At 46.5% G+C, this 27912-nt stretch overlaps 1 protein-coding gene across 6 annotated transcripts; it reads left to right on the top strand.

The window, feature by feature from the left end:
* Nucleotides 1–6: 6 nt before the first annotated feature.
* On the top strand, nt 7–25695 carry LTA3 (Dihydrolipoamide acetyltransferase, long form protein). Of its 6 annotated transcripts, none has more exons than XM_087670621.1 (14): nt 7–346; nt 552–599; nt 21872–21932; nt 22101–22484; nt 22652–22712; nt 22808–22852; nt 23023–23106; nt 23184–23260; nt 23392–23454; nt 24579–24649; nt 24767–24827; nt 24912–24972; nt 25085–25165; nt 25246–25695. In XM_087670621.1, exons 1-14 carry the CDS (start codon nt 300–302, stop codon nt 25302–25304), a joined length of 1203 nt encoding a protein of 400 aa, XP_087526747.1. In that variant the 5' UTR covers nt 7–299; the 3' UTR covers nt 25305–25695. The 6 variants fall into 6 exon arrangements, with proteins under 6 accessions (XP_087526747.1, XP_087526746.1, XP_087526744.1 ...); XM_087670620.1 differs by having other exon boundaries at nt 21872–21944; XM_087670618.1 differs by having other exon boundaries at nt 7–382.
* The last annotated feature ends 2217 nt before the right edge of the window (nt 25696–27912 follow it).

Genomic DNA, 27912 nt, shown 5'->3' with positions numbered 1-27912 from the left:
CACAAGGAAGACGTGTGGCCCGGTCGCACTTCTGAAAACAAAGAAAATACGAATGAATGAAAGACCCTTGAACGTTCCCTCTCTATGGTCTACGACGTCGTCTTACCATGAAAGACCCTTCTTCTGTGTCGTGCATAACATCGTCCTACTGATCGGCCATGCAAGAGAAGCAGCAAGGGTTACAGTTGTTGACCCTATGATCTAGCTTTCTCTCTGCTCTCACCACGTTTCTGCCATAGCGCCTAACAAATCCCGCGATTCAGAACTGCACTTGATTTTCCAGCGGTTTAAAACCGATCATGGCCTTCCTTTTGCGCGGGCCGTGCGCCGCACCGCACCTGCGCCGGCAAGTCCAGTATTTGACGTCTAGGCATCTTTCTTTGTCAGTATTCGTTCTCGGGTCACCAAATTCTTTTGCAACAATCGCATTTGATCTCTGCAGTGCCTACAAGATTTTGCTTCTCTGGCTGTTCTAGATGGTTTTTGAATTTTCCGGAGTGGCTGATTCATCATCATCGTTGATCTTGTTTTTCCTTTTTTTCCTTTTCCAGATTTGGAAATGGACGGCGGGAAGGCTCCTCTCTTCTGACAAGACCAAGGTATGACAAAAGTATAGTAACGCATATTTGTCTTATTTTAGTAACGCATATTTGTCTTATTTCAGTCACTATCATGGTTCAAAATTTCGTAGATAACAAGGTTCTTGACAGCAAGTAAAGTGGAACAATGTGTCAACTAGCCATTTGTGTGTAACTATGGCTTAGCACATCATACATACTGAAATCAGGAGTGCTAGCACTGAAGGCCCGGAGAAGATTATTTGCTTTATTATGATTGGGAAACCAGGCTATGTGACAAGGTTGGAGGCGAGAAGGCAAACTCCTCTGACCTCACGCCACCGATGGAACGAATGCTTAATGCTGGTCAAATGCTGCTCAGGACTTACAGCTATTAAATACATTATGTGAGAAGACAATATGTGGACTTGTTTGGTGGACTTGGTCGGATGTGCCAGAATGCCGACCTTTTAGACAAAACATAGCCGGGGTCAACTGTGACCTCAGTCTAGCTGTAATGAGCAGAAGTGCAGCTTTGAGGTAACGGGGAACATCACGAGCAAATAGATTTGCTGCTCTTTTTCAACAATATTGTATGTAAATGGCAGACATTACTCAAACAACACCATATTGACCTTATCCAAAGTAGGCAATGAGATTAGATTTACCCAACAGTTCTGAGCTGCTAGTCATAGCAAAATGAAATGTACATGTCACTAGTGAAATGAAAAACATGGATTCATTCGCAATTACAAGCTATTGAGAACCCATGACAAATTCCTTTTAAAGGATGACTTTGGAGTATTAATGACTTGTGGTGGTTGCTCCTTTTGAACACCTAATAATGGAGGATGTAGGACTTTAGACCTAAACTATGTTAGGTGTTTTGTGTTGTTTGATTCGATGGAAGTCGGGTGCCATAAAGAGCATTGGCCATAAAGCTTTGCCATTCTCTGTTGTTCATGGCTCCCATGGTACTAAAATAGTACGAGGGTATAGTATACAAGGCTATCCTTGTATGTGTCTAGGCAACTACCAATGTCGTAGGCTAGTAGGCATTGCCCAAGGCATAGTTGGCTAGCCTAGCACCCTATCTTGGACATCCTCTTTGAGGCAGAGTCTATGGATTTTGTTAGGAGGTCATTTCCTGGATAGAGAGGACTGCAGTGCCACGTTAGTACTTGCAATCGAATAGTTTTTACTGCACATGCTGCAGTTATTTCCTATTTTTCGGCTATTTATAGCCGGTTTTGTGGCACACTCAAGCATTCATTATTTCAGATTCTGATCTTGAGATCTGTTGGTTGAGACAGGCTCGAGCCGACAGAGATCGAGGTCATTAAGTCGGATACATATGCAGATATTTCCTCTGCCTCCTCCTTGTGTATTTCTTCACTCTTATATAGCATACTACACCGCAGATTTTCTGTGTTTACACTGTCTCCTTTTCTCTCTCTCTCTTCTCTCTATGTTCACTCTCTCTCAGTCTTTGTCCTATGCTTCCGCATCGTTGCACTCTGACATGGTATCAGAGCAGTAAAGATGGACTGATTGAGGATTGAACCTATATGAAGAGGAGATTTCAGCGCGACACAAGGCTGTGTTTCCAGGATTTAAGGGCAAGCGAGAGGGCTGCGCATCGGATCAAGGCTAAAGCGAGCATGGGCGTGCAGGAAAGGAGTCTAATCGGTGAATTTGCTGCAGGTTATTGTTGTTCGATGGGGAGGAAGGTTGCGTTTGAGGACTTCCATTGCAGATTTTACATTTTCATCGCCTCCGGCGGGTGAAGATGGTTTGGGCAGCGGAGAAACCAGCCCTAGAAGGCTGCGTTTTCACAGTCAGAGGGGGCTGATTTTGTGTTTGTGCAGGTATTGCAGGTTAACATGTCTACAGAGACTGATTTGGAGTTCCAAGCGATCATGGACAAGAAAGTGCCTGTCCTACTAGCTCTTCCATCGGATCAAAAGCTTGATGGCGACAATTATCGCATCTGGCGGGTGATGATGTTGGCCATTTTGGAGTTCTATAATTTGACGGAACTGGTGATGGAGGAGATTAACAGGCCCTCAGTGAGGGATGAGTCCAAACTCTCTTCCAATGCTCGTGCGGAGTTGACCAAGGCCCAGTCTCATTGGGATAAACTGAATGCCAGGATTTGATTTTTTCTGTTTCTGTCTTACACCACAGCCGTGATAGCTTACATTGAGCACTTGACGGTGGCTTGTGAGATATGGCTGGAGCTTGATCAGATGTACAACCGGATGAGCCTGATGAAGAGGGTTTCTTTCGAGGTGTAGATGCGGACTTTGTTCGTGAATAAATCTTCTTCGCTTCGGGAACACATCAACAAGCTTCAGCAGCTTCAAATGGAGGTTGAAAATGGGGGGAAGCCTATTTTCTTCGAAGACATGGCGATCACTTTACTATCCTACTTGCCGCCGCGATTCGATACTTTTTATTCCGCTCTTATTGCTTCAGGGCGGGAGTCGACTCTTTGGTGGGAAGAGTTGGTTCCTATGGTCTTGGACCAGGAGGAACAATACCATGCTAGTCACAAAAGGACTTGAATTCAGTCGATGTGAACTCACTCCCATTATCAATTCTCAAGCATTTCAGCTTTCTACCTGTCTGAATGGTCACAAATGCATGAAAAGTTTTAAAAACAGCAAATACTTCGCTTTTTTTTTATAGCAAGTATATCCAAATCTTCTTGGAACAGTCATCAATAAAGGAGACAAAATATGCAGCACCACCCAATGATTTCACGGGCATACTACATACATCAGAATGCACTAAGTCCAAGACATTGGACTTACGAGAGACACTTGAGTAAAATGAATTTTTTATTTGCTTTCCAAACCGTCACTCATTACAAAAGTCAAGTTTAAAGCCTTTTCCATCAACCCTCTTCAGAGAGGTAAGGACATCAAGTCCTTTTTGGCTCATATGGCTTAATCTCTTATGTCATAACTCCAAGTGGCTACAAATTTCAGCAACTGTAAGAAACTTGCCATTCAAGGCTTTACAGTGCAAACAATATAAAGTGCCCTTCTTGGTTTCTTTTGCAATCAGCAGGGAACCATTTTTCACTTTCCACAAACCACCACTAAACAGTGTGGTGTAGCCATGCAAGTCAAGCTGACCAAGAGATAGTAAACTCTTTTTAATGCTAGACACATATTTGACATCTTTCAACACAAGCTCTTGAACATTGTCTAAAGACAAGTGTAGAGTGCCAATCCCATCAATGCTGCAAGCATGGTTATTTCCAAGATACACCTTTCCATAACTACTTGCATTGAACATAGCAAAACACTCCAAGCAAGGAAAGAGGCACCAGAGTCTACAATCCAAGTCTGAGTGACACCATCATCAGCTGACAAGAGTGCATCAATCACATCAGCCTTGGTAATTTGCATATCTTGTATGTGACATACAAGGGCATCATAATCAACTACACATAATACATCAGCCTCTATATCTGAAAGCTCCTCTATGACCACACTAGAGGCCACATTGGCCTTTTCTTTGCCTTTGGTTGCCTCAGATGCATCTGTCTTATCTTTTTTTTATCTCCTACATTTTTATTTCTCTCTTGTTCCTTCTTGTAATACCTGCAATTAGGTTTCTTGTGGCCCTTTCGACCATAGTGATAGCAAGTAAAGTCACTCTTTTCCTTTTTTTGCTCTTGCTCCTGTTTCTCTGTCCTGCATTTGCATTTTTCTTTTCAGCCCTGCCTCTTACATTATAAGCTGAGTTGTTGCCTTCTCCACTAGACATATGTCTAATTTCTTCATTCAAGATAGAACCCCTCACCCCATCATATGAGAGATTGGGGTTATTGCTAAGTGAAACCACCAAGGTCCCCCAAGAATCAGACAATGTCATGATAAAAAAGATCACCCTCAACTTATCATCAAAGTCCAAATTTGCATCTTTGAGTTGATTTAGAATCCCCGTGAATGCACTAAGTGCTCAGTTGCAGGCTTTGACTCATCCAGTCGCATATTCACCAACTTCAATAAATGCACCCGATTAATAGGTGTGGTGATCTCATATGTAGTTTTCAGCTTCTCCCATATTGCATAACTTGTATCTAAATCTTTAATGTCTGTCAAGATGTTATCGGTGACACCCATCTTTATGTTAGGCACAACCTTTTTATTTACTCTGGCCCAATCTGCATCAAACATTAGTGCAGGTTTATCTTCTTGCAAAGCATCCTCACAATCCTTTAGAAACAAAATGCCTTGCATATGGTATTTCCAAAGGTCAAAGCCATGACCATCAAACCGTTTCATCTCCATCAAACTCTTGATGTCTTAACTGGAAGAAGTTGTAGCCATTTTATCACGAACACAAGAGTAAATGCACTAAACTGTAGAAGCACAAGCTGAACGAGCAAAGTACACTGCCATTCTTTCTTAGTCTAGAAATAAATCTTTGCTGTTTGTACAAGAACTAGCCACCACATGGGTAAAAATGTCGAAATTTACCAAATTGTGTGCAAATCCCTAAAATTTCAAGTCCAAAATTGCATAAATGTAAGCCAATTTGACCTAGTTGAGCAAAACTTTGCCAATACATGAAAAGCCCCAAATTTTTGGGATTCAATGCTATAAGAAATTTTGCTCAAAGAAGCAAAATTTTGACTAATTTGGCAAAATCCCCAAATTAATTGAGGTCACCACACGCAATGTCTGCAATTCCTGACTTCAAAATCACTGACGGGCATAAGCAGAGTTTGACAAACTGACAGTCCACATCGCGTTTGGTTGACTGTCGGTGCCTCGCCTCCCGTTGCATGCGTCACGCTGGTTGCCACCTCTGGTCCTGGTCTGCACGTGCAACCGTCGCCACCTCTGGTCTTGATCTATGCCCGTTGCTACCTTGTCGCTCGACATGCGACCACTGTGCCTGCCTTGTCGCCTGTCATGTGAACACTGTCTACCTGCCACATCAGTTGTTCGACACATTGGATGCCAGGGGCTCGAATTGTTTGTTGTTGTTCGTCAGTGCATCAGTTGTCCGACACACCAGACGCCAGGGGCTCGAACTGTCTGTTGCTGTTCGTCAGCATGTCAGTTGATCCAGTTAGATCTTGGGAAGCGTGCGAAACCTGACGCTTTGATACCGATTGTTGGGGAGCTCAGCTGAGAGAGATGGAAGTTCGAGGAGTGAGCATGAGTGTGTCAGCTGGAGAGAGAGAGAGAGCAGAGTCAAGTACGATTCGATAAGAGTGTACCGACAATGTGTTTGTACACAAAGAGTAAAATATATTTATACTTAGGGCACGTAAGGGTGCATTCACATGTACAATGTGCGTATATTATATACGGGGGGTTAAACCAGGCCTTCATCCCCACAACAGTGTGTGGTACCAGGTCCTGAAACTTTCTATAAGTAGGCCGATTGCCCTCCATTCAGCCTCAATCTGATTTTTGCAGGTTTTAGGCCCTCTAGCTTGGCTGCCCACACCCCGTTCGTGGAGGACATCTTAGTTGAAGTTGCCCTTTTCTGTCCACATCAGATTGGTTTCTGTTTCCAATCTTCTCTTTGTAGTTTACACCCCTATCAGTTGTCACCTGCTGTTTCCTACCCTCTTGGTGGTTGCGCATAAGGTTGGCAGCTTGTTTTTATGCGTTTATTACAGTAAACTGCCTAGGGACTACTCCTACACTTCCATTTGGATCTTCCAGATGTTGTTGAGCACTTTTCACACCCCATATTGCTGCATTTGGCCCGTGTTGTTGTTGCCTAGGCTGCCTACACTTCATAGGTATTTCCATTTGCTGCATATTCTCTCTCCTACTAGTCTACATCAAATCTGGCCTTTTTGACTGTTTTTTGGTGTTTGACTGTCAGAGGCTGCCTTTGCTGTGTTTCGGGATCTGTCAAGAGTATGACACACTCTCTTGCTTAGCACCTCTCCCTTAGTCCTTGAGACACAAGAGTTTGGGGTATAGTTTTTCAGCCTTGCACTGCTTGTTTGCTGTATGAGCATTGTATATTGAGTATTCTATCATTCATTCAGATTCATTGTGTTCATTGTCTCTGAGTTACCCTAACCCTAGCTGTGTTCTTTTGAGTTTGTGTTGTTGTACACTTTAGTTTATGTTTCTCCATTATTGGGACTTGTTAAAAGTCTCTGGCGGGGAGATTGGAGATGTGATATCTGCCTTGCATGATGGCATATGTGGAAGGCCTGATGTCATTGGATCTTCAACAGGAGAGTCCTTTGTCAAAAGATGACGTACCGGCGAGATAGTAGGGTTTGCAGGGAGGAACACGGAGTGAACTTGGCAAACATGGAGAAGGGAAGAGAAGAGAGAAGAAACTCTGATGAATGGAATGATGAAGTTTTGAATCATGGAGTGAATGTGATACAAGGGAACAAGGGTATCGTAGCACAAGGAAGATGATGAAGACAACCACGAACCACAAACCACGAACCACAATGTTCTTCTGAAGGGGTGTGAGAGTAGTGGAGAGGTTGGGGAGAAGAGGTGATAGACTGAATGAATCAGCCGTGGAGAATGAATGAGAGAGTGGCCTATAAATAAACATAGTTAGTCCAGGATGGTGCCCCTTTTTGGGGCTGTCTACTTTAAAAGCAAAACGAAGAAACGCAAACTGTGGGTGAAGGGTTTCTCAACATCCCCTCTCAGGCCCAAAAAGAGGAACAAGAGAATAGTGAGGTGGAGATGCAATGCTACATGTTGAAGAATGTTCATGCAGCAAGTACCACTTGGACAGTGTCTCTCATGGGGAAATTGTTCACTTACCCAAGTGCCCTAGTACAAAGATGATGAAAACATGCAATGCATAGGAGGAATGTCAGACTTTGTGTGGTGCCGAGAACCATAAGGATATGTCCGTACTTAAGCTGGGGAGGTGGCTCCATACTGACCAAGTGACCAAGGTAAGAAGATGTAGAGGATCCTTAAGATCCAAGATTTCCACCGCAAAGGGAACCTGTAGTAAAGAACAGTAGATAGAGTGAACTGGAGAATCCGAAACTCAACCTTGGAAGAGAAGCTACTAGCTCCGTGCATCCATGTTGGAAGGAATACGAAGGTCTCATCACCAAGTTGCGGTTGAACCTCCGAGGTCCTGATCTAGGTGGTACCTGAAGATCGTGGGTATCGATAGAAGAGATGACTGGTCGAAGATAGCCACCCCAAGAAAGTAGAGGATGGGTGAGGAACGTCATGGAGAGTAGGTTTCCCCATTGAGGTTGGAGGTAAAGGGCCCCCTGTTGAAGTCGAAGAAGAAGTAGATGCCGATGCTTAGCTGATCTTTTCGGATGATCTGAGGGCAAAGAAATAACATCCCCCTTTGAAGTACATAGGGAATCCAAAAACTCATGGATCATGGACTCCAAAATGTCTGATGATGAAGGAAGTGTCGTCGGATGTGCCGAAGAAGGTATCTGGGATGCTGAAGAGCTTCCAGAGGTAGTCTCTCGAACCTGAGTAGTCGAGGGTGGGGAAGGGTGGGACTCAGAATGAGCAAGAGGTGGGCAATAGTCACTGTCTCTCAATGGAGCAGACTGGGTAGCCGAAGAAGAGGAAGGAGTCGAGCAGCCACTGTCTCTCGAAGGAGCGGATTGACTAGGAGACGGTATCAAACAATCATTGTCTCTTGATGGAGCGGATTGTAGAACCGCGGGCCTTGGTAGCCACTGTACCTGAAAATAGGTGGGAGAAGACTGTTGTTGGCATTGCGACGATCTCCAGGAGGTCGTAGTGCCAATCGATCCTCCATATGATCGAAAGGACTTTCTTCCCCCCCTTAGTGGGACTACAAATGACTTCGGACCCTTCTGCGGAAGCATCTCGTCGTGAGGAGTCCAAGGCCCTAAGGGGAGATGAGTGACAACAAGTGAAGGAGTTGTGCAACAAACTTGGTACGCCAAGTGGTTGTAGGATCCTCACTCTCCCAATGAGACCAGCTCGCGACTGGGAACGAAGTGCGGCTTGTATCGATACGGAAGGAACGCAGCATGTGGACAGTTCGGGAAGGTCCTGGAAGGGACCACGCAGCGGATTTGGAATGCCCGCGGGAATGTAACAGGCAAGACCACTTCAGTCCTCACCCTGCACCCCTATGGGACCCTAAGGGGAAAGACTGTCCCCTTGAGGTGGCTAACCTCTTCGATGCCGTTGGGTCTCCCACAAGAGACTATGTTACTCAAGTGAGTGGAACGCCACAGAAGATGGAAGGCCAAAGGCAGGATAGCAGGACCTGCGTAGCACCGTTTGTCTTCGAAGAGTAGGGGCAGAACTGGGAGGATGAAGCGTAGGCGCTCCCACCAGGCCCTGACCTCCCAAGAGATGGACGTTGAGCATGCACCTCAACTTGATCCTTCAGTATGTCAAGGTCACCGGCCGTAAGAGACTCCTTGTCCGGATAAACGACCAAGATCTGGGTGGTCCCTTTTTTTTTACTAAAAATGGATTGTTCACATAATGATATACGCTCTTCATGGGGCCTTCCTCTGGGTGGCCTCGGGAGCTCCGCGACGCTAGGGGCCACCCCAGCGCTGTTATTCCGGTACCGTGGCAGCGTCTGGGTAATGTAAGCGGGCCGATCGTCAGACCCTTTGGTGATGCATGGGGACCTGGGGGACTAGTGAGTGTATCACCGGGCTTAAGCCGGGGCCCGAGGGGAGTTACCAGTGCTCCTATCCTCCCACGGCCTCATGGGGGGATAGTATCTCTTTTAGTGGGGCAATGCTCGACCAGTGCCGGGAATGGAGGCACACATAACTCATCAAGGGTGGTATCGCCAAGGCAAGACAATGGGATCCACCCCATTGAGGTCGCACACCCTCCGAGTGCGGGGCAAAGCAACGAGACTTCTCAAGGGAGCTAGCTCGGTCCCGAATATATTCCCGTCAGTGATGTTGTCGGATCCCGCCGTGCAGCCCATTCGAATAGTTTCTATTGTGGGAGAAGACAGGCGTAAGCATCATTTGCCGAAGTGGTCACTCGCTCCAGCACGAGGAGCGGGAGTGGGGAAGGCAATCTTCCTACTCCAACGAGGGACCGTATCACTGCCAGTGTAGAGAGGGTGGAGCCAAGCCACCCCACAACAGCAGGGTTAGCTTCGGTAGGATCGAACATAGAAAGAGCGGCGGTAACCAACACTTCGCTTAGACAAGCGACGGCAAGCGGGGAAATTGAGAAGTTATGCGTTTGGGGCGCTGAGAACTTGTCGGAGCGCCCCTTTGGGCAGCTCCTCAGACGAGCCTCAGGGGACTTATGGCGCCACATTTTGAAGTGGGACAGAGTCCAGAGCCTCAGGTCTGGGTGCAGCCGTTTCTGTTAGCCTGCTCTTATTTAGTCTCAGTCTGTCATCTCCTGGTTGTGAGCTCCTGTCAGAGTCTGACAGGAGACAGAGGAGCTCTGTCAGTGTGTTTTCAGGCTGCCTTAGTATGTATGCAGCCCTGGGCATTTTACAGCCCAGTTCTGGGCTGTTTTTGGGGTGACTGCCCATTATTTTGGGCAGTCGGACCAGTTCTGGTCAGTCGGACCAGAACTGGCCAGTCGGACCAGATCTGGCCAGTCGGACCAGATCTGGCCAGGTCGGCCAGTTTAGCTGGTCGGCCAGTTTTCTGGCTGGGGGCTATTTATAGCTGCCCCCCCAGTCAGTCCAGTATTCATCTCTTTCATGCTCTGCAGGTTCAGCACTGCTCCCTCCGTCTCCGTCTCCGGCATTGGTGCTGCCTTTGCTTCCAGTCTGTCCTGGTTCCCTCACTGACGCTCCGGGCTGCGTGCAGGGACTGTTCTGTCCATTCCAGTGTATTCAGCATTCATCTCAGTCAGTGCAGATTTTCTTTCTTCATTCTCTGCTTCATCTCTCCTCTCCTCTGTGTTCGTGTTCTTCTTTCGCTGCGCACTCTCACATGGTATCATCGCCTGATTGAGAGCACGGAGGACGCGAGAAATACCTTACTGCTGCTGTTCACAGTCCCACAACAGCCAGGCGATTCCTTCAGGAGGCTGCCAACAGGTCTACACCAGCCAGGCGACTGCATCAGAAGGCTGTACAGCCTGCGTTTGCTGTACACAGGGGCTGCCACGTCATTCAGTGACGCAGCAACCTTGCGTTTGCTGCCAGGCGACCTCCTCTGCTGCAGGGCGACCCTCCTACAGCCTGCGTTTTGCTGTTTTGCAGGTCGCTTCTACCCTGGCTGCTCCTATCCTGTAGGCGACCTCTGTCTGGGCAAGTTCCCGGTGCTGGTGGTCTCGATTCTGGTGTTCGCCATCAGATCTATTTGCGTTTTGCAGATCCAGGTGGCTGTAGGCATTTTCTGCCTGCATCTTGGTGGTTGGTGACCACACTGTTGGTCCTATTTCGTCAGCGGCACAATTTTCTTTGGTATTTTGCAGATTGGAAGATGTCTTACCAGTTTTCAGGCTTTGAAGACTCAGAGGATGAGCTTCTTTCTCATCATTCCTCTGAGCGGAGGCGGGACTATCGTGAAGTTCGACAACGGGATGACCCTCCTCGCACTCGTCCTTCTTCAGTCCATGCATCTCAGAGGGTTCCATCTACTGCGAAGGTTTCTTCAGTGAAGACTGCATCTACTGTGCGGATGCCTTCCTTGATTCCCTCTATCCAGGTGCCGATTCTCCCTTCCTTTCCGAAGGAAGACAAGTTGGATGGTTCCAACTATTCCCTATGGTCATGCAAGGTGGCTTGCATCCTTGATACCTTTGATCTGTGGGATCTTGTTTCTTCGCCCATCGACCGACCCCCCGTGGATTCGTCCGATGGCACCTCTATGGACCGTGCAGCCTTATGGGATCGGCTCAACTCTCGAGCCCGTTCCTTTCTTTTTATGAGTCTCCATGATTCTGTTCTTGTACATGTTCACAGGTTAAAGACCGTGGCGGAAGTCTGGACAAAGCTTGCGTCTTTGTATCAGCACAAGACCTTTGCCCACAAGATTTCCCTGGAGAAGAAGTTGCGGATGCTCAGTCTTGATGGTTCTTCTTCCATGAAGGAGCACATCACGAAGATGGAGGATATGCGAGGCGAGCTTGCCTCTCTTGGTCGTCTGATATCGTCTGAGGATATGGCGATGATTCTGTTGACTCAGCTGCCATCACCCTGCTATGATGTCTTCTACACCAGCCTCATCACTACGAGAACCCGTGAGACTCTCCTATGGGAGGAGCTTTCCCCGCTTGTCTTGGAGCATGACGAGCGACTCAAAGAGGTGGGAGCCAGTGGCTCCACCAAGGCATTTACGGCTGCCACAGGTGGTGGCAAGAAGAAGAAACAAAAGAAGGAGAAGTCCAAGGACAAGAAGGAGGAAGATAAGAAGGATGCGAAGGAGAAGAAGCCCAAGTGTCCCCATTGTGGGAAGGGCACTCATCCCGAGGAGAAGTGTTGGCAGAAGTATCCCCATTTGAAGCCTAAGGAGAAGGACTCGAAGGCGGCCCCAGCCACAACAGAATCTGCGTTTGTGCATCTCTTTGTTGAGGAAGACACTGCCCTAGCTTCTACCACTCCGGAGAAGCCTTGGCTCGTCGACAGTGGCGCATCTTCACATATGACCTTCCGTCAGGATTGGCTTCAGGATCTTCGTTCCAGAGGGGGTACAGTCACCATTGGTGACAATTCTACAGTTCCTGTTCATGGAGTGGGGACTTTACCTATGTTTTCCGACAGGCGGTCTTCCTCCGCCAAAGTGCTCTATGTGCCTGATTTGGGTTTTAACCTATTATCTGTGCATGGTCTTACTCAGTTAGGTACCCGCGTTATTTTTACTCAGGATGCAGTCACAGTGGAGGATGCTTCTACAGGTGATGCCCTTTGGACAGGTACACAGGAGGGTGGGCTTTATACGCTCACAGCCTTGGCTGCGCGGACTTCCCATGAGCTTGGGCTACTCTGGCATGCTCGGTATGGTCATTTGAACCTTGATTCTCTTCGCCGGGCTTCTAGGAGGAAGATGGTGGAGGGACTTCCTGATTTCCCTCCTCTTCACACTGTGTGCCCTAGCTGCTTGAGGGGCAAGCAGCACAGGCAGCCTCACCCGCAGGTTGCTTCTAGGAGGGCTACTTCACCGCTTGAGTTGGTTCATACCGACCTTTGCGGACCTATGGGCACGGCCTCCCTTGGGAAGGCCAAGTATTTGATGCTGATTGTGGACGACTTTAGTCGTTATGTGTGGCCTTATTTCTTGGAGTACAAGAGCGAGGCGTACTCCCGTTTCTGTGAGTGGCAGGTGTTTGTGGAGACCCAAACAACTTCCAAAGTCCGTGGTGTTCGAGCTGATCATGGTGGAGAGTTCACTTCTCACCTTTTCTCTCAGTTTTGCAGGGATCATGGTATTCGGGTGGAGTATTCCCATCCGAACACACCATCAGAGAATGGTGTGGTGGAGCGTGCAAATCGGACCATGATTGAGATGGCCCGATCTATGCTGGAGCATAGGAGTCTTCCTCATTTCCTTTGGGGTGAGGCGGTGGCTACAGCGGTGCATATACGCAACCGCTCTCCGACTTCGGCGTTACAGGACATGACTCCATATGAGGCTTTCTTTGGAAAGAAGCCTTCCGTGTCCCATTTTCGCATCTTTGGGTGCGATGCTTTTGTCCATGTGGACAAGAAGAAGAGGAAGACGAAGTTCGACTCTAAGTCGAGAAAGCTTATCTTCGTTGGTTATAGTATGACCACGAAGGGATATCGGCTCTACGACCCGACGACGCGGCAGGTTGAGGTGAGCAGGGATGTGATCTTTGATGAGGCTTCGGTCTCTGAGGATCCAATTGATGGTTCTATTTCCGATGTTACTTCGTCATCGACGGACCCCCCCCCACCGTCTCTCCCTTCACTTCCTTCCAGGATCATCCTTAGCACCCCCCCTATTCCTCCTCCTCCTTCGGCTTCCCTTACCCCTTTGGTGGATGTGCCTTCGTCTTCTACGAGCTCTTCTACCGCCTCTTCGGGATCTTCACGGGATACACAGCCTTCTTCAGATGCGGAGGATTTACCTTCACTCGGTGAGGGGGAGTCCCTCTCCGATTCGGGTGCTTTACAGGTTCCGGAGACCCCCCGGTCTCCCTCACAGAAGGAGTCTCTCAGGATTCCTTTATGGTATCGCCGGCTCATGCAGGATTCAAGTGTTACTCACTTTCCTGCTTCTTCTACAGGTCCTCGTCGATCAGCCCGTTTACAGGCCCAGCGGGACAGTTCACTATGTGTGAACTATGCTCTTATGTCACAGATTCTTCAGGATTCTGAGCCTTCCACAGTGGAGGAGGCTCTTGCACAGGATATTTGGAGACAGGCTATGCAGGCCGAGCTCGACTCCATCGAGCGAAACCATACGTGGGAGCTTGTACCGCGTCCCGTGAAACGGAAGGTGATTGGTGTGAAATGGGTCTTTAAGACCAAATATCTTGCAGATGGCTCCTTGGACAAGCATAAAGCTAGGCTTGTTGCCAAGGGTTTTGCCCAGCGTGCAGGGTTGGATTACTTTGAGACTTTTGCTCCTACAGCTAGGATGTCCACCATCCGAGTGCTTTTGGCTCTTGCTGCACATCACCGTTGGCCTGTCTATCAGATGGACGTCAAGTCTGCTTTTCTGAATGGCGTTCTTGAGGAGGAGATTTATGTTTCACAGCCTCCTGGTTTTCTTGTGCAGGGGAAGGAGGATCATGTCTACAGGCTGCGGAAGGCTCTTTATGGCCTAAAGCAGGCCCCTCGTGCTTGGTACCAGCGGATTGACCGCTTCTTTCTACAGAGTGGCTTTGCACGCTCCGCTTATGATCCCAACCTCTACTTACGGGTTGTGGATTCTCTTTCGGTGTTTCTCATCTTGTATGTGGATGATCTTATTATTACAGGGAGCGACACTCAGCAGGTGGAGCATACACGGTCCATTCTACAGCAGGAGTTTGACATGACGGATCTAGGGATCCTTCACTTCTTTCTAGGTCTGGAGATCTATCAGATGGCACAGGGCATTTTTATTTCGCAGCACAGGTACATCTCCGAGCTTCTTTCGGAGTTTGATATGGCTGATTGTCGGCCTATCTCATGCCCTATGGACCCTGAGTCCAAGCTTTTGACAGCTGGAGTTCCTCTTACCGATCCCACCCGTTACAGGTGCCTTGTCGGCTCTCTTATCTGGCTGCTTCACACTCGGCCGGATATCTCCTTTGTGGTGGCTTTATTGTCTTCCTTTATGCAGACTCCTACCCAGGATCACTGGCAGGCGGCCCTGCGGGTTCTTCGCTATTTGCAGGGGACTCGATCCTTTGGGATCATGTATGGAGATGGGATTACCCTTTCTGGATGGAGTGATTCTGATTGGGCAGGTGATGTGGATTCGCGACGATCCACTACAGGTTATGCTTTCACCCTTGGATCTGGTGCTGTCTCTTGGAGCAGCAAGAAGCAGCCTACTGTGGCACTTTCTTCTACAGAGGCTGAGTATCGGGCCCTATGTTCGACCGCTATGGAGGCAGTTTGGCTCCGTCGCTTACTCGCGGAGATTGGCTTTTCCCAGACCGGACCTACGGAGCTGCGCGTGGATAACCAGAGTGCTCTTGCTCTGGCCAAGAACCCGGTGTTTCATGCTCGTACGAAGCACATTGAGGTTCAGTATCACTATGTTCGAGAGCGGATCGTGGATTCGGAGCTGGTGGTGGTCTATTGTCCTACGGCGGCCAATGCAGCTGATCTCTTTACGAAGCCTTTGCCTCAGGCTTCTTTGCTTCATCACATGTGGTTCTTGGGTCTTCAGTCTCTCCCAGGAGTTGAGAGGGGGTGTTAGCCTGCTCTTATTTAGTCTCAGTCTGTCATCTCCTGGTTGTGAGCTCCTGTCAGAGTCTGACAGGAGACAGAGGAGCTCTGTCAGTGTGTTTTCAGGCTGCCTTAGTATGTATGCAGCCCTGGGCATTTTACAGCCCAGTTCTGGGCTGTTTTTGGGGTGACTGCCCATTATTTTGGGCAGTCGGACCAGTTCTGGTCAGTCGGACCAGAACTGGCCAGTCGGACCAGATCTGGCCAGTCGGACCAGATCTGGCCAGGTCGGCCAGTTTAGCTGGTCGGCCAGTTTTCTGGCTGGGGGCTATTTATAGCTGCCCCCCCAGTCAGTCCAGTATTCATCTCTTTCATGCTCTGCAGGTTCAGCACTGCTCCCTCCGTCTCCGTCTCCGGCATTGGTGCTGCCTTTGCTTCCAGTCTGTCCTGGTTCCCTCACTGACGCTCCGGGCTGCGTGCAGGGACTGTTCTGTCCATTCCAGTGTATTCAGCATTCATCTCAGTCAGTGCAGATTTTCTTTCTTCATTCTCTGCTTCATCTCTCCTCTCCTCTGTGTTCGTGTTCTTCTTTCGCTGCGCACTCTCACAGTTTCGACATCCTAGTACATCGAAACGAGGCTAATGCACTATTGGAAAGATTGAAGTCGGAAAGCAGGTTTAGTCGGTGGCACATTAGATTGTCCGTGCCTTATCACTCACGCCATGCGTTACGCAACGAGACTCGTGAGCGAAAGCGTAACGTGAGACCCAAGATTGTATCTCTCAACATAAACGGCTTGCGCAGCAAGCGGGGTGAGGTTGACTACCTCGCTCATAGACTGGCATGGGGAGTGATTGGCCCGCAGGAGACCCGAATCTTCCAAGGCAGTTGGCTTATGCGACTCCCAGGCTACACCGCCTTCCAGGCCTTGGGTTGCTCGGAACCCGGAGAGAGAGGCCTGGTTACACTTGCAGCAACGAAATATCGGGCTTTCGAGCTTGGCCGAACCTCCCCTATCATGTTATTCATTCAACTCCTACCCGTAGGGAAGGAGCCATGGATCCACGGGAACATATATATCCCACAGAAACAACTCAAGGAGGCAAGGAAAAGCGCACTCAACAAGCTGGCAGCGGCCCTCAACATACTCATACGCAAGGGCCTTCCGATCATCGTTGGAGGTGATTGGAACTACAAGCGGAAAGCCTGCATGAGGTGGTTAAGGAAGGAGTGCCCCGAGTTCTCAATCCTTACGATTCGAGGCTCGGCACTAACATACCACTCTCCGAGAGGGAAAGGGAAATCAGATATTGACTACTTCATAGTCAATCAACAAGCGGCATCCTTGCTAGCGCATGCGAAGGTTGAACGCAATGTGGATATGTCAGATCACTGGCCTATCTCATGCTCAGTGAGGGCCATGGCGGATACGAGGGTGCAAGAGGAGTGCCCACAACCTCCGCGCATTGATGCTTCTAGAGTGGAGCTGGTGGCTCACTCATTCCTATCAAATAACAGGTGGAATATCTTGAGAGACCTCCCAGGGGAGGGAGGCGACAACGTGTGTGTTCTGTGCGAGGAGTATGAGCGCACGGTGAAGTCGATCGCGCAAGAATCCGGCGTGATGACCGTCAAACCCCCACCTCAACCGAGGTGCAGCTTCCGCCTCTCCCCAAAGGCGAGGAGGGCGATCAACCAAAGACGTAAGGCCTGGCGAGTGGCTAGGAAGTTGATACCCAACTCGCAAGAAGGACGAAAGGCTTGGTCCCGGTATCGGAACCTAAAGATGATAGCCATCGGAGAGTGCCGGAAAAACTCCAAAGACTCATTTGACAAATTCATAGAGAAGGGCGCGGAGCTTCTGCGAGAAAGGAACCTCAAGAAGTTCTGGACTCACCATAAGAAGTTGACAGGCGAGTGTAGGAGTAGCGGCATTGAGTCGCAATCCATCAAGGACCCGTCTGGGAACTTGCAAACTGATCCGGAGGTCCTGAGGAACCTCTGGTTTAGACATTACCAGAAGATTTTTGAGGCAGGAGAAGGACACAGTAAGGACGCGGACTTCTGGAAAGATAGGGGCGACGACCTAAGACTATGGCCTCGAATGCGGGAGGTGGAGAACCCCATCGAGTGGCAGGAAGTCCTCTTCGTGTGTCGAAAACTCAAGCGACACAAGGCTCCCGAAATTGACGGGATTCCTCCCGAAGTCTTCAAGCTATTGGCGAGAGACAAGGGAGGTAAAGATAACCCTGGGATACCACGCACTGAGATGGGGGAAGCAACTCTCCACTTGTTGAAAGCTATCTTCGACTCGGGAGAGATTCCCGAACACATTGATACTTCAGCAGTTGTCCCCATACCCAAGAAGGGGGACCCGACGTCAATGGACAACTATTTGGGTATCTCCCTCATCGCAGTGGTACTCAAGGTCCTCTCCTCCATTGTGGCGCAACGCTTGTCAGACAACCTCGAGAAGAGAAAGTTCTTCCTCCGAGGACAAGCAGGATTTAGGCCAATGGAGGAATGCATTGCCCAAGTCGTGACGCTGGATGAAGGGATCCGACGCCGTCATAACGTGGGTAAGCCAATCTACGCGGCGTACATTGATTTTCAGAAAGCATACGACACAGTACCTCATGAAGCACTCTTCATGAAATTGCAAGCGGCAGGCGTGGAGGGCAAGACTTTGAGATTTATCAAAGCACTATATCACCGGTCCACAGTTCGGGTCACGGTGGGAGATTCGTTATCCGACCCCATCCCCGTAGAGAGGGGCGTGAGACAAGGGTGCCCCATGTCACCCACCCTATTCAACATCTTCATTAATGACATCATACGGGAGGGTGACAACCTAGGCTGTAGTATCCCTGGGTTGAAGGAGAAACTACAAGCTCTGTTATTTGCAGATGACGTGATTCTCCTAGCGAACAACCCAAAAGACTTGCAGAGGAGTTTAGATAGGATTGCTGAATGGGCGAAGAAATGGGAAATGAGATTCGGAATTAGCAAGTGCAAAGTTACCATGTTCTTTGGTAGCGATGCGGAGAGGACAGCCTTCAAGGCGAGACAATTCCATATTGGCGGAGAGGATGTTGAGCACTGTGCTGAGTACAAGTATCTTGGCGTGACTCTGGATGAACATCTCTCCATTGAAAAGATCACGAAAGAGAGGTTGGGGTCGAGAAGGAAGGCACTATATGCCCACCAACACTTCCTCACCTCACGATCTGTGCCAATTTGGACCCGTCTGTCCTCCTTCAAATCTTGCGTATCCGTATTAACTTACGGGGCGGAGCTTATGGGTGCCCAAAACCAGGGGAAGTTGCGCTCGCTGGAGAGGATGGTGGCAACTGGAATGCGATGGATTGTGGGAAAGAGTAGCAACTCGACTACGGTGGGGGGCGCCACTTTGCACCACGAACTACACATTCCCCCTGTGGCCGCATACTGCGGAGGCCAAAGAACCCGAGCTCTTGCCAAGTACCCACACCTCAAGACCTGGGCGCGAGAGATGACTCGGAATCTAGCCCCCAAAGGTGCGAGAGGTAAGTGGACGTGGAAAATGCAAACACGACATTGGAAGAAACGATACGTGCCTGACGCCCCGCTGAACGCGGTACGCCCACACGTGTGGGCCAAGTGGGACAAACAACACGACTGCTCGTCCCTCAAGCCGTATCTACAACACAAGTTTGTAGACTCCACAGGGTACTTATTCCGAAGTAATCTCAGGAGAGGGGTGAAACATGGAGCAGAACACTATCTACTCTTGGCATGCGTTGGAGGATTGGTCCTTCGGGACAAGATTCACCTAAGAAGATCACAACAGTGCCCTTGCTGCAGTCAGCCAGAGGCCAGGTCTTCACTTTGTCACATAATGCTCCAGTGTGACGCATTTACGGACCTCCGGGACCGTACTCTTGGCAACCTCATTCGAGAGAGTCGAGAGATTCTAGGCCTCGACGACATCGATGAGGAAGTTGTCGTGATCCTCCTTGGAGGGGAGGCTTGTGGGAAGAGGTTACCCAACTGGGTGGCCCCGAAACCGCACTCGAGGGGTGTAGTGGCTGGACATGTTTCAGTCGTTGCATTCCTTGGTGAAGCTATACCGCGATACCTGCGAGAACTATATAGCTCATAAATTCCGATCCCTTGGGAAATGACGATGATACCCCGAAGACATGAAATACATGTGTCACTGAGCTGTACTCTTGCGATATCACCAAACGGTTGGTTTCACCAAAACTGGTTACCTGTAGCAATGGGGTCTTAAGGTAACCTGCGGGAACGGACTCCTCCTACGAGCCGACGTCCAAGCTGGGCATGGCACTCCCTCTGCGGGAACCCGTTGGGATGGGGCGTTTTACCGGGTGAGAGTTAGGGCAATCCTTTCTCAAGTCCCGGACTACCTGGGCTTCCATATGGGGGTCTTGGTGCCTATCCTCACTAGCCAAGGGGCTAGTCTCCCCGGAGCTATCAACCGAAGGGAGCGGAGGAAAGCGGATGCGTTTGTCGAAGCCGGAGGCGAAAGGGTTTGGCCCTGTGATAGCGCGTGTACCAACGTACTATACTCACTTGGTGAGCATGGCATGAAGGTGCACACCCGACTCACAAAACAAAACAAAACAAAAAATCGAAAGGACTTAGTGCGCATCGGATGCGGCTTATTGCCTTGAGCATAGTACTCTGATAGCTGGTGTAGAACATTCTTTGTGGCCCAGAAAGGAGGGGTGGCACAAGGAGTGTTTGGTGGAAGACGCATATATTCTGGGGGGGTGGGGAGCAAAGGTTGAAGTCAGCAAGCATTAGTGGTGTGTCTAGTGATGCCATAGCAGGAGCACCCAGTAGTCTGGTCATCTGTTGGTAAAGAAGCCATGGATACTGGTGTGCCTTGTTGAAGAAGGAAGAGTTCAGCCACCATGAACCACGAACCACAATGTCCGCCTCAAGGGGTGTGAGGGCAGTGTGAAGCTTGAACCGCAATGTCCACCTCAAGGGGTGGGAGGGCAGTGAAGGGGTTGGAAGTGAGCTGCCAGTGGGAGGAGGATGCGACAACAGCAGTAAGAGGTTGCAACAAGTAGAAAAATGTAGATGAGGAGAGAGAGAGACTAAAAACGTAGGAAAAAACAGCAGCAACAGTCAATATACTGAAATCAGCTTTGAACAGTGTGTGATAGGTTGGAAACAAGTGCTAGACTATTGTAGACAGCAATGGCTAGCTTGGACCGCGATGTCCTCCGCGTCCAGGGTGTGGGCAGCAAGCTGAAATACCTGAAATCTGCAAGAACGAGATTTTGATGTAGCGGAAGAAGAAGAGAAGTGGATGCCGAACCCGCCACCTGTCTTTGCCTTCACTGGAGTGGAGGATCTTTGCCATTGTTTGAGCAAATCTAGCTTTGATACCATGTCAGAAGATGACATACCAATGAGGCAGTAGGGTTTGCGGGGAGGAACGCGGAGTGAACTCGGCAAACATGGAGAAGAGAAGAGAAGAGAGAAGAAACTCTGATGAATATAATGATGAAGTTCTGAATCATGGAGTGAATGTGATACAAGGGAACAAGGGTGCTGTAGCACAAGGAAGATGATGAAGACAGTTACGAACCACGAACCGCAATGTCCTCCTGAAGGGGTGTGAGGGTAGTGGAGAGGTTGGGGAGAAGAGGTGACGGACTGAATGAATCAGCCGTGATGAATGAATGAGAGAGTGGCTTATAAATAGGCATAGTTAGTCTAGGATGGTGCCCCATTTTGGGGCTGCAAACCCTAAACGCAAAATGCAGAAATGCAAAAATGCAAACTGCGGGTGAAGGGTTTCTCAACACCCTTCAATATACACCAATCTTGCAAAGCTTTGGGATTCTATTATTCATTTGCTTTGCTGCAGCTCCAAGGAGAAGGTTTCTATTGAAAACTATTCCTAAATAGAAACATTACTGCAGTTTGCAAAACACTATTCCTAAATAGAAGCATGCTAGCTCGTTGACGCTACTACCTACCCCCTGGCAGCACCCTTCTTTTGCCCTTGGCTTCTTTCACCAATTCCTCCTAGACCTCCCGTTGAGGCCTTGTATAGATGTGATATGGACATTTTCTGCTCTAGCTTTAATGATGAGTACTGTACTTCTTTGTTTGAGTTTGAGTAATATACTCAGCCTTTTTTATCTAAAAGAAGAAAAAAGCTGAAATATGAGATACAATTATGTCATTGTTGCCAAAGTCCTAGAGGACACTTGTGACAGGTTTTGCTATTATTTTTGTCTACATGTATGCCCCCCTATGTTTTTGGTTTTTCTATGGGTGTTATTTGGCCATTCAATCTTTTTTATGGTAGGAATGGTTATCTGGTGTAGCTACGGTGTTTACCATGTCAGATCATTCTCCAAGTAAAGCATGGCACATCTCTTGCTTCTAAAAGCAAATGTTTTCTGCTTTGGTTTGAGATATTTGATAAACAATGAAACTATGGCATCTTTAGCAGAGATTTGGATTCAGTGTTGGAATGTTGGAAGTCTGACACACGATTCAACTTTTTGGTTTACAGGCCCTGCTCACTTATGAGCTCTATTATGACCAATCAACAACACAGAGTGCAGATGCTGAAGGTGTGCTTACATGTGTGTGAAGGAGCTGCAAGTTTTTAGGTTTATTTATCTGTATTGAGATGCTATATCTGCAACTATTTTACACTGCAGTGGATTCTCTTTTTGCTGAGGAGGAGAATGCTTGAAGTCATAGTTGTGTGATCTATCTTTTTCTTGATGTAAAGGCAGGTTGAAATTGAGGAAGATGTTAAATGCTTTTCAGTGTCAGCTACAGGCAAGAGTCATGAAAAGGCAGAGAAACCAGTTGTAAGTTCAAGCTTTCAAGATTCCCATCCGTCATGGCAAAGATTAGGCCCATCTGTAAGAAAGTTATTGGTGGAAAGTGGTCTGAACATAGCATCAATCAAGGGAACAGGGCCAAGAGGTGCTATTGTAAAAGGTGATGTTCTGGCTGCTATGAAGTCAAAGTCTGAACCAGAAGCAAAGGCTACAGACACACACAATGGGCAAAATTCTATGGGATCTCTGGCTCCTGTACCACTGAAGTCGCAAGCAGGACCTCCTTTGTCTGCAGTTAGTTATCTTGATTTACCTACAAGCCAGATACGCAAGGTTGGATGTTTATACATCACTGCAGTAATGTTTCTATTTAGGAATAGTTTTCACTAGTGTTTGTAGAGAAGGTTGGATGTTTATATGACATTTTCATATGCTTCTGTTCAGGAATAGTTTTCCAAAGTATCTCTACAAATGCTCTCACAAATGTTGATTTATCTCAGGTGATTGCTAAACGATTATTGGAATCAAAAACTGGAATTCCACACCTATATTTATCCGTGGGTTAGTTTAATCTTCTCACCAAGTAATTTCAAGATGAGCTTAAATACGTTTGGGAAAACAAGATTCTTAATTGCTGAGTGTGCACTATGTTTCAGATACCACACTAGATGTTACGTTAGCTCTACGGAAAGAGCTGAAAGGTATGCTGAAAGTAACACTGTTTCCTGTATAAATTTTTCTCATGAGCTTAGGTTCTCAATAAGGTTATTTTGACTTCTTGAGATAGATGTTCTATTACCAGCTTAGTATGATCTTTTCATACATTGCTGGATACTTTCTGTGGATCTCTAATTAGTTTGTGCTTTCTCAGAGAAATACGGGATGCATGTCTCGGTGAATGATTTTGTTATCAAAGCAGTTGCTTCGGCATTGAAATCCGTACCAGAAGCCAATGGTAATGCAATGACCTGTAAAAGTCTTGCTCTTGGCTGGAAATCACAGTTGTATGGCTTAGTCTTTCAGTGATGGCAGGTCATTGGGATGAGAAGATCGGGGAGATTGTGCTAGGCACTTCTATTGACATTTCAATTGCTGTGGCAACTGACAAGGTCCTCCCTTGGCTTGCCACTGCCTGACAAAGCACCTCCCAAAAACCCTTCTGTTTTTTAGGGTGGTGGCTATCTAGGTTTTCTGTTAAGGAAAGATGTTTGCCTAAACCTCATGTTGGATAAAATTGCAGGGACTGATGACTCCAATTCTACGCAATGCAGATCAGAAGTCACTTCTAGACATCTCCTCAGAGGTTAATTCTTATTTGGGTGCTTAAGAGCTGAAGTCAAAGCCGTTTGACAAGAATTTTTGTTGGTCTCAGTTTTCTAACATGTATAACTTTGGAAAGAAATCAAAATGCACCTTATGTTGTGCTTGAGGAAGTTATGATATTCCACACCTAAGGTAACTAGATCCCAAAAAGCAAGTTATTGGCACTCCGGAAAGTGCCTTGCACATGAAAGATGACCAGTCAAACTTCTCAAATAATGGTCTATTCATAATCTGAAACAAGTGCTTCATGTGCTGAACCGTGATGTCTGCATTTAAGACCAGTAAGATAACAAGCTTTCATATTCATGTTTGGTCACCAATCACACTGTATCTAGAGGTGGTTTCAGTGAGACTGGAATAGGCAATGTGAAATGATACTGATCTGTCCCCTTAGCCAGTTAAAAGGTTTCTTCTGAGTTTGGGTCCTGGAGTTTTTAAAAAAAAAGAAAAAGAAAAAGAAAAGCCACAGGCTGTAAAGCCTAATTGTTTGCCGTATCTGTGATATATTTCCTGTTCTGTAGTATGTCTATACAATCCTGTATGTAAATATGAGGTGATATTGAACACCTGGAGAGTCGATGAGTATCTTCTCAAAACATGTATGAACAATCTTTTCCCTCATTTACTTCTACCCTTTTGACATACTGAAATGTTTCATTAAAAAATGAACTGTTTAGCAGTGAAATATGAAACACTTGAGGATGATCGACTGGTGAAGTCAAGCTTAGTCTGAGTGAAGAGACCTATGCTCGTTAGAAGCAAACATATGAAGCTTGATGAGACATCTGCAATAGCAGGCAAGGCCAGGCTAGTAGCTTGCACTGGTATAGCCAGGAGCTTGTCAGGTGGATTATCAGAAATGGGCTTTTTCACCATGACTCAAGCTGAAGCTTCAGGATGAAGGCATGGAACGACTGAGTTCACTGGTCAGCAGATAATAGGACACATCTGGATGGCTACCCAATACTCTGATTCTTCCTGGAAGAAGATCCTGTCTGTTGTTAATTATGTTTCTAGGACAAAATGTTGCAAGAGTTGGGAGGACAGTGGGGTAGTCTTTAGATGCATGCAATTGTTTGTTTGCAATAACTTTTGTGCATGCAGGTGAAGCAACTAGCAGGACGAGCACGGGATGGGAAGCTTTTACCTCATGAGTTTCAAGGAGGCACTTTCAGGTACACATGCAGCAACATGCAGCATGTGTCTGTGATTTGCTGCAGCAACAACCTTTTATTTTAATAGCATGGAAGTTTTAGTTGTTTCTCTTATTGATAAATAGACCTGTCATGTAGCATTTCGAATCTGGGGATGTTCCCTGTAGATTGGTTTTGTGCCATCATCAACCCTCCACAGGTTCTCTCTTTCATAGTTCTTAGCCAAGTTTTTTATAACTAAATGTCCCATGTAGATGTTTGCTTATGGCATAATTTTGATCAGGCATGTATTCTTGCTGTTGGCCGGGGTGAACCAGTAGTCTTATGGGAAGAAGATGCAAGTGGTGAGTAACTTGCATGAAAAGAAACAGAAAACACCCATCTTATTTCTGTTCCCATAAGGTCCTGATTAATCTGAAGTATCTTTACATATGTTCTACGAAAACTTTAATCCAGGACATGGAAAGCCTCGAGCTGCTACGAAGTTAACTTTTACCTTATCTGCTGACAATAGAGTTATAGATGCTGAGATTGGAGGTAAGAGGACCCTTTGTTCTGTTTCATACTGATACAAGAGAGAATCAATTTTAATCCAAGTCACATCAAATAAATTGCAGGTCGGTTTCTGGATATGTTGGCTGGTATCTTGAAGGACCCAAGAAGAGCTTTGCTATGATCATGCTATACCATGCTTCTCCAGTTTGTATACTAAAAATTGGATGCTGGACAAATTTTGGGTTCCTCGAAGATGAGCAATGTGCAGGCATTTTTTTGGAGCTTAACTTAGCAGGAGAGATTAGAAAAGTACGGTTGGGTCCTCAAAGCTCAAATAACATAGTCTAGGTGGTGAAACAATAATATTGCTGTCACCTATCTAATTATGCCTGGCAATATGTGCCTGGAATCCTCATGGTGAAGGGGCTTCCGTGTCTTCCTTTCCAAAAAAGAGAATCTGTAACTTGATCTACGAAAGGACAGACTGGACTGAAAAGGTTCTTGTGTTCAGGAATTTTGTCTTCTTGCATTTGCCAAAATAATGTCATGTGTTGTCTTTTGTATGGTCACAATTATGCAGCATTCCCTTCCAAGATTAGTCTTCCACAAATAGGGTACAGTCATCCATTTTACTCTGCCAAATTCCAAGAGAGGGAAATTTAATTAACTGGTGGCAGCATGAAGATCCTCCAACTGCTATCTTTAGTGGCAAGTGCCTTCTTACTGGCACATCTGCTCTTAATAAGTGTACACATTTTGAACATCATAATGTTTGTTTTCTTCATCCTAGGGTATGGGGGCTGATAAAGTGAAGGACCCAAACGAGTGCCATCTTTTTGTGTTACAGTGAGTCTAAACTGAGTGTTATCTGCACTCCCTTATCAACTGATTTGTGTGGCTGAAGTGGTTGAAAGAGCTAACGTGTCAATATTCAAGAACATGCTGGCATGACTTTGAATGCCACTCCATTGGGTGTTAAGTGATTTTGTAGCTTTGTTCCTGTGCATCCCTATTTAGGCTCCCATAAACATGTAATGTGGCAGGCTTCAGAGCTTGTGTTTGAGATCATGTGGGTGGCAATTGATGGATTTCTTAATAGCCAGAACTTCGCCTTTGCCCACTGAAACCAACAAGCTACAAATCACATGCTGAATTCAACAAGCTATAAATCACATGGAATGTTCAAGAAACAATGCTGCACATAGCACATCATTTTTGATGGCACATTATTGGTGCCCTTACCCTACATATATTATCATAAAGATGAAAGCAGTTGCATAAGAGTTTTATGAATGTCTCAAAAATGACTATATGTACAAGCACTTTGACAAAATCGTTTGCCTCTTTTACATGCACAGACATTTATCATACGTGACATTTTTTACATTCAAATAATGTTCACAGTGAGGAAGATCAAACTCTCCTCCTTTCTAGCTTATAAAAACACTCAATATATAAGGGAGAGTGAGGGCTTGATATATGCATGTTTATTTGCTTGGCCTAACTAGCTATAAGTCAGCGGAGCAATTGTTGGGACTTAGGTTTTAGCACTAAGTGTTTAATTTGGTTGGCCTTATTTGGACGCTTTGTGCCAAGGTAGTATTTGTTGTTTAAAGTACACATTATGCTCAAAATAGATCAAGGCATGTATACGCTAGTAGCACCTAGAGTATGCAATAGAAACATTCTAGCAATGTTTTAACATTGGTGTCTTACTATTTTTATATGTCTAGATCATCAAGTCTTGAACTTACTATGATATTGGCATGTCATTGTAATTACATCACGTTGTTCATATGTATATATATCTACTTAGTTTATGTGTTATCTTTGAACATTTTAGTCAATGGTAAAGTTCTCATTGCATATGTAGCACTCTTAGGTAATTGGGCACAACAATTTGATATTGATATTTTTTGTTGGCTTGTTGAACTGTTGGTTTTACTCATGCTCGTAAGTCAAACGAGATTCTCTTTCTACATTTTGGCTTTGGGATATAGATGAGATATGAATTCTTTGAGCAAATAAAGCTAATTATTTCATATCTTGGGGCTGTTTGATGTTTACAATAACTACCCTTGATAGTTTGGGTACAACAACTAGTAACTATCTACTTGGGTGGACTTTTGTAGGTTATAGAGAGTTCAGTGAACTTGTTGAAAAATTCCTCAGAAATATGGTTAGTGGGAGTTACTCTCAATGTGTGATGCTTCATATGTACACAAGACTTTGGATTATTGGAACTTGGTTGTAGAAGAATATCAATATAATAGATCACTTATATGTCATAGCAACATCTGAGTTTCATTGGGGATCTTAGATGGGTGAAAATGGTGAAACATTTCAAGTCTTTTTAGACGAGGAGAATGTTGTGCAAACCTTGTCCAATACTTTTCCACTCCACGTTTGTGTGATTATTGGAGAGAGAGACCAAGTGGTCATATATTTTGAAGTCATTGAATCATCTTATGCAATTCATTGTGAGCTATGAGAGAAGATTGAAGAGGTTGACTTGCAAAAGTTGATGAGCGGAACATGCTGTATTATTGCGATTGTTATTTTTGGAGATCTTTGAGTTGATTACATATTAAGATTTTTTGGATTCAATGTCATTTACATTCTCAACCTACTATGAGAGCATTTGATTTTACTAAGGCTTATCTTCTAACTCTTAAGGTTGTGTATCGAGTGATTCAATGATTACAATTAGCTAGAATGTCTATGATGAATGATTACTTTGATGTTATTGAATGATCCTTGGCTCTCAAGTTCCACATTATGAATGACAT

Source organism: Lygodium microphyllum, chromosome 28 (assembly GCF_053477565.2).
Source record: "Lygodium microphyllum isolate KBCC chromosome 28, Lygodium_microphyllum_v1.1.10, whole genome shotgun sequence".
NCBI classification, from domain to species: Eukaryota; Viridiplantae; Streptophyta; class Polypodiopsida; order Schizaeales; family Lygodiaceae; genus Lygodium; species Lygodium microphyllum.
This window is presented reverse-complemented; position numbering and strand designations above follow the sequence as displayed.